This window comes from Grammomys surdaster, unplaced genomic scaffold, assembly GCF_004785775.1.
Source record: "Grammomys surdaster isolate TR1022 unplaced genomic scaffold, NIH_TR_1.0 126278, whole genome shotgun sequence".
In the NCBI taxonomy this organism is placed as follows: Eukaryota; Metazoa; Chordata; class Mammalia; order Rodentia; family Muridae; genus Grammomys; species Grammomys surdaster.
In genome coordinates, this window is record NW_021621078.1 from 8,448,107 (window position 1) to 8,455,078 (window position 6,972).

At 47.8% G+C, this 6,972-nt stretch overlaps 1 protein-coding gene across 3 annotated transcripts in view; it reads left to right on the forward strand.

The window, feature by feature from the left end:
* Rap1gap2 (RAP1 GTPase activating protein 2) overlaps positions 1 to 6,972 on the forward strand; it is a 183,708-nt gene that overhangs the window by 147,755 nt on the left and 28,981 nt on the right. For all 3 annotated transcript variants that reach the window (XM_028759252.1, XM_028759253.1, XM_028759250.1), the window contains 3 exons: positions 2,399 to 2,499; positions 4,388 to 4,517; positions 6,524 to 6,679. In XM_028759252.1, the coding sequence (XP_028615085.1) occupies positions 2,399 to 2,499; positions 4,388 to 4,517; positions 6,524 to 6,679 (387 nt within the window). The remainder of the gene's footprint in view (positions 1 to 2,398; positions 2,500 to 4,387; positions 4,518 to 6,523; positions 6,680 to 6,972) is intronic.

A 6,972-nucleotide genomic window follows, 5' to 3' on the forward strand; every position in this document is an offset into this window, starting at 1 on the left:
AGGACGACTTTCAGGAGTCAGTTCTCTATACTGTATGGGTCCAGGAGTTAGATGTAGGTCGTCAGGGTTGGCAGCAAGTGCCCTTACCTGCTGAGCCGTCTTGCAGGCCCCTTACATGGATTTATTTGTATGTGGTGTGTGATTGTGTGTCATGGATATTGTATGTGTTGTGTGTGTGTGTTGTTCCATGTTGTTTTATCCATGTGTAGGTTCCATAGTCAAGAAACAGATTCTCACTCCAAGGTCCTCTACATTCAGAGGCACACCTGTCTTCCCCGCCCCCACCTCTGCTCTTCCCTCCAGTTCCTAGCTGATGGCAGCCATCTATTTGCTCTCCATTTGTATTCACCCTGTGATAGCGCTGCACCAATACGGCATACCATATCTTTGTTAGTTATCTACATTTTAGTTAAAACCTTTTAGGGCTGTTCTGCTCAGCAGAATCCAACTTCTCAAGCGTATCATGACTCTCTTGTTTTCTTGTCTCCCTTTCTCCCTCCATCCCATCTTCCTTCCCCCTTGCCTATTTCTCTCTTCCTTTTCCTCTCTCCTTCCATTATTTTGAGATAGATTTTCACTGTGTAGCCCAGGCTGGCCTTGAACTTGGTACTTTCTCGAGTGCTGGGATTGCAAGTGTGTGTCACCATGCCTGCTTTGGGCACTGTTTTGATTGTTGAGTAGTATTCCATGGTCTGTCTGCACACATTTTACTTAGCTTATCTATTCACTAAGACATCAGTCAGGGTTGTTTCCAACTTTGGGGAATTATGACTAGAACTACTCTAAACACTTTCATGTAGGGTTTGGGTTTTTGAAACTATGGTTTCATTTCTCTGGGATAATTGCCTCGAAGTATAAATTCTGGTTGCATGGTAAATTGCATGTGTTGCTGCCAGACCATTTTCTGGAGTGACTGTTTTCCCATCAGTGTGTGGGTGATTTAGCTTTTCTGCCTCTGAGCCACATTCAGTGCTACTGGCTTTGAGTGTAGCCCTCTTGGTGCATGTGTGGTGTACCACATTGTTGTTCTAGTCTGCATTTCTCTGACGGCTAGTGATGCTGAACACCTTCCCACGTGCTTGGTTGTCATCTGTGTATCTACTTAGGTGAAATGTCTGCCTGTGTCTTTTGACCATTTCCTAATAGTAATTTTTCATATGTTAAGTTTTGATTACAGCTTTACTGATCTATAATTCTTACACTGTGCAGTTCACAACAGTACGGATTATGTCCACAGGCGGCTGTGGTGTTGTCACAGAGGCACAGCAATAAAGATCTAATTGCAGGGTGTGCTCATTGCTTTTCAAAGAAACTCTACACCCATGGACAGTCTCTCCTCTGTTCCATTTCCTTTAGGTCCTGGAAGATACCAAATTCAAGGCCAGCCTGGGCTACATAATAAGAATATCTCAAAATAGTCTGCCTTCTGGTTCTCTGGCTTTGTCTATTCTGGACCTTTGAGGAGTGGAAGAATATTTAATATGTGACATTTTTGACTGGTTTCTTTCACTTAGATAAATGTTTTCAGGGTCCATCTATGTTGTAGCATGTATCTCTTCCTTATTTATGGTCAAATAATCTTCCGTTGAATAGACATTTAAAAGAGTCTGTTCGTTGGTTGACAGATGTCTGAGTTGTTTCCACTTGTGGGTTATATACAGTGCTGCTCTTGATATTCATGGATAAGTTTTGTTTATGTTCACACGGGTTGATGTCTCTTGGGTATATACCTGGCGTGGAATTGCTCCGTGGTTAGCCTTCTGACAAACTGACAGGCTGTTGACAGACTATCTTTCTTGTTCACGTTCCATCAAGGAGCCGTGCACACGAGTCCCGAGTTCTCTGTAAGCTCACCCACACTTGTTCTTGTCCTCAGACCCATCCTAGTGGCTGTGAAGTGGGCTCTTATTGTAGTTTTGATTATTATGTAGTTTCTGTTTTGAGATAAGGTCTCACAGTGTAGCCCCAGCTACCCTAGAATTTGCTCTGTAGACCCAACTGGCCTCAGTTTACAGAGCTCTGCCTACCTCTGCCTTCTGAGTGCAGGGATTAAAGGAGCGTGCTACCAGCTGAGCCCTACTTTAGAGTTTTGAGAGTTCTTTCTAGAGCCTCTTTGGAAGTCCATGACTGGTCCTTCACCTTGGATCATGTTTTTGATGTGGAGTCTAAGAGCTCTTTGCTCTGGCCTCTGCTAAACTCCAGGGCCTCCTTACTCAGGACCAGCACCCAGCCCTGCAGAGTCCTCCTCTATTAACCCACCCTCTACCTTAGGACAGCTACGGCAAATGTACTGGACAATGGGAATGAAAGGAGAAAGGGACCTGGAGGTGGACAACCCTCCCACTCCACACCCAGCTGCTTCCTCTCATTCCTTCCCTGACCCTTGTGTTTCTTCCAGACCCTGGAGGAGGAGCTATTTGGGAACAATGAGGAGAGCCCAGCTTTCAAGGAGTTTTTGGATCTCCTGGGAGACACCATCACATTACAGGATTTCAAGGGGTGAGTTTTGTCAGGGGCTCACAGCATCTACGATTGAGGCACTTGGTGGGGGAGAGGGGACAGCTCTGTCCTGGGGGAACTCTGGGACATTTCCAACTTCTGGTTTCTTGCTCATGTACCTGCCTGAATTCCTGAAGACTCAGTGGTCCTAGGAATAATCCAGAGTGACAGGTTGGCTGAAAGGCAGTGGCCTCGAAGCAAGATGAGCTCACTCCTGCTGCGGTTTGCCTTTCTAATTACGTTTGGCTCAGACTGGCAGCAACACGAATGCACCTTCCCTACCACTCACCTGGCAGGCGGAAGAGAACCCTGTGCCGTTTGGAAGGAAATGACCTGATTTGGACAATGCTCAAAGAACAGATAATTAAGACTTCACGAAAACATAATAACCCTCTTGGCAGAAATCCATGCAACAGCGTATGGTCCTTTAAATGGACAGAAAGCTAGAATATTGGGACTATTGTTTGGAAGACTCTGGTCTTGATTTTCCTAAGAAAAGGCAACATTTTGGAATTTTAGACCCATGCAACGGAGTAGCTGGCATATGGCCGAGAGTCCTAAGACAGCCCTTGCCCAGGAGCCCAAACAAGCACCTAACATCTTGTGTGACAACACTTAGTCCAGTTGCAGTAGGCATTCAAATAATTGCTGTCTTCCTTTGCTTCCTTCTCCCTTTATTCTCTCCCTCTTTGCTCTGTGTTCTCTTCATTTTGAAGTCACTACTGTTGTTTGGCGTCAGTCACACCAGGGTTAGAATCCCACCTCTATCACAAGCCCTAAGATGTTGGGCCAGTGACTTTACCTGGAGAAGATTCCAGTTCCTTTATCTATAAAAAAGGGAGATAAATGTAAGTGGAATAACCCCTCCAAGGCCACAGAGAAGTAAAACAGACAGTGCGGACAAAACGGGTTTAAAATCAGAGTGCCTGACAGTGGCCTTTTGGCCCTTTGGGTCTGAGGTACATCTGTTCGTTTTTTTTCTCCCTCCCAATTGCTGAAGACTGGTTCCAGGCTGGCAGCCACATCTCTGTGAAGGGGGAAGGGCTGGCTCCTGGAAGGCCATCAGTTCCTCCCTACCTTCTCCTTCCTGCCTGGGATGATACAAACATGGAGGGGTTTGGTCTTTACGGGAGCTGGGTGCTTTCCCTTCTTCTGTGGTCTCCCAGTCTCCTGTGGGTTTACCCACATCCAATGGAGTGACTTGCTGTCCTGGCTCTTGCCTGATGACTTGGACAGAACAAAGGCTTGGGCCCAGCCTTAGGAGCTTTGGGAAGCTAAGCCAGGCATCAGCGTGGGGTTATAAATGGATGGCCATCCAGCTTGAACAGCCCTGTGGAGGATGCATAACGAAGTCTTGAAGGCTCTGCTTGTTGTCTTTTTTTTTGTTTTTGTTTTTCGAGACAGGGTTTCTCTGTGTAGCCCTGGCTGTCCTGGAATTCACTCTGTAGACCAGGCTAGCCTTGAACTCAGAAATCCACCTGCCTCTGCCTCCCAAGTGCTGGGATTAAAGGTGCGCACCACCACCGCCTGGCTCTGCTTGTGTCTTAATTAGATAGTTAGTTAATTTGGTTGTGTTGTAAGACAAAGTCTCACTCCATAGCCTAGGCTGGCCTCAAATTCAGGGTCATGTTGTTTTGATCTCCAAAGGGCTAGGTTTACTAACGTGTGGCCACCAGGCCCAACTATGTTTGTCTTATGGGTGACTGATGGTAGAACACTGGGCTAGGCTGTTCAGAAGAACAGATCTCTACACCTCTCTATCTTATACCCTTGTCGTCCCTCAGCTCTCATGTCCTCCCACCCACCTATCTGCTATATGTCCATAGTGTCACCAAGATGCCACCTCACCTCACTCCTTCTCTCCTGCTCCTGCCCTGTTTTATGTCAGTTTTCGAGGAGGCCTGGATGTGACCCACGGACAGACAGGGGTGGAGTCGGTGTACACTACTTTCCGGGACCGGGAGATCATGTTCCATGTCTCTACCAAGCTGCCCTTCACGGATGGTGACACCCAGCAGGTAACCAGTACAGGAAGGCAGGGCCAAGCTGCAGGTCACTCCCACTTGCCAGATATGACACAGCAGCCTGGAGTGGCCTGTTAAAACACTTCCTTGAGGCTCAGGGTGTGGCTCAGTGGGGCAGTACTTGTCTAGCTTGCAGGAGGCCCTGGGCTCTATCTCTAGCATCAACAACAAGAACTTCCCCTGGGAAGTCAGTGAAGGGTCAAGCTGGGAGCCAAGCAAGCAAGGTTGATAAGGCTGTACAACAGATCTGCCTATGGGAGGTGGAAGCCGGCAGAGCAAGCTGAATGTTGGACTCTCAGCAAGTCAGTAGCTTTGTGGCTTCAGACTGTGGCTTCAGAGTAGTGTCTGTGTAGACCACTGCTGTGACTAGGTTTCAGAACAATGGGCTCCCAAGATTCACACCTGGCATGCGCCTGCTTCTTGTGGAACCTCTGCCCCCATCCTGGCCACTCACCCCTTCTGCTTCCTTGCTGCTCTATGAATGTGAAGCTTGTACAAGAAGCTTCTCAGCCTCATTGTCTGTTCCTAACCTGGGAACTCTGTGAGATCTGTGGCTCCAGCATTAGCCAACTTTCTCCAGGCTTGCTGCTTTGAGCTGCACATCCCTGGGGCAGGTCTGGCTCTGGCAGCGGATACTGTCTGTTGGGATACCAGTGACCCCATGCTTCTTTCCTCCTTCCTACCTCAGGGAACCCAGGAGGGCCTCCTCCAAACTCTGACTTGTTTGTTTCTGCTTAGGAGCCGGGATGCAAAATCATAAACATTGTGCATGGCTTCTTGGGAGTAAAAGAAATTGGCAAGTGACTTATGATTTGGCTCCCAAACAACTGGATGTTCCAGAAACAAATGGCTGTGAGATTTGTTTTGTAGCCAAAGTGGGGTTTCCCTGGTGATTTCACCTTTGGTCCTTATGTTTTTGCAGCCTCTCTCACCTACTGTCCCAGTCTCTGAGGCTTCTTACCTCAGGGTCATTTCACCCTGGCATATGCTACAGAGCTCGGCTCTTGGCAGGGACCAAAATAATGATAGTTCTTTTGTTATTTCTTCTTACGAAATGGGAGCTCAGGTGTGTGTGTGTGTATGTGTGTGTGTGTGAATACGTATGTGTGTGCTTGCACATGTGTGTAACAAGTGAGGCAGTTTTCATAAAAGCCTCCAGTACTGTGTTCACAGCATAATAGATACCCTGTAAATGAGAAACTCAATGTGAAAGGACTGAGCACCTCCTGCTTTCAGGATGCATTTAGTAGAGGACCAAATTCACAGGCAGGGCCTGGTGTATTTGTGATCGTTTGTAATCATCTATATGAATAGCAGTTCACAGATCCTGGCACACAATAGGGGCTTGTAACCTAGATCACATGGCAAAGCACCTGGCCCTGCTGGGTCTTCCATCCATTGGTTCTCCCCTAGCCTGCTGACCTGTGCTTCTCTGTGTCCTCACCTCTGGTGCAATGATCTGCCTCCTCTCTCTCCATTTCCTGACCACCCTGCCTGTGTTTTCCAGAACGCCTTTGTGGGTAACTATTGAACCCTCTGCTGTCACTGTTCTCTGCTCCTAAAGCTGTCACCTGCCAGGGAGCAGCTGACAGAGCCACGGCTGGCAGCCTGGTTAGCGTTTTTGTTGTTGTTGTTTTGTTTTCAGGTGGCTTCTCCTATGTTTGCCTTTCTTCTGGTTCAACTATGGCTCTCTCAGGGCCAGATCTGGCCTCATATTCTTACATTCTCTCCAGGGTCCTGTGTCTAGGTCCTGTATGCTATTGTTTAATAATATTCAGGCCAGCTGTTACTTAACAACATGGCTTTTTCTCCCTTCTCCTCTTGGTAATTCCCACAGACTGAGAGGAACAGCTCCCCAAAGAGCTTGGCCTCAAAGTTCAGGGTTTATGAACAGTGGGTTAAAGAGGAATTTGCTGTTGGGGTCTTTCCTGTTTTGGAGGTGGTCCTAACTATCATAACAAGGAGGCACTTTCTGTCCCAATGAGGCACTTTCTGTTTAGCTGCAGAGAAAGCGGCATATTGGGAATGACATCGTGGCCATCATCTTTCAAGAAGAAAACACACCGTTTGTCCCAGATATGATCGCATCCAACTTCTTACATGCCTACATTGTCGTTCAGGCTGAGAACCCAGGCACAGAGACCCCATCCTACAAGGTAAGGAAAAAGCCTCCATGAGGGGCAGTCATGGGCCCATGAACATCCCTAGGGTTGGAGGGCTCAGTGACAGCAAGAGACACCAGATCATAGCAGTATTGTAGCCCCCATGGTTGGTCCAGCTTCTAGGATTTGGAGCCTGGCTCTGGAAGCACTCTCTGAGGTCTCCCCCATCTGCTGCTTCTAGCTCTTCAGCTTCTCACTCAACAGTGAAGAAGCCCTGAGCACTGGCCACTTTGAAAACGTTTGCTAGAGGAAGTCTAAGGAGGAGGGGAGGAGGGGAGGAGGGGAGG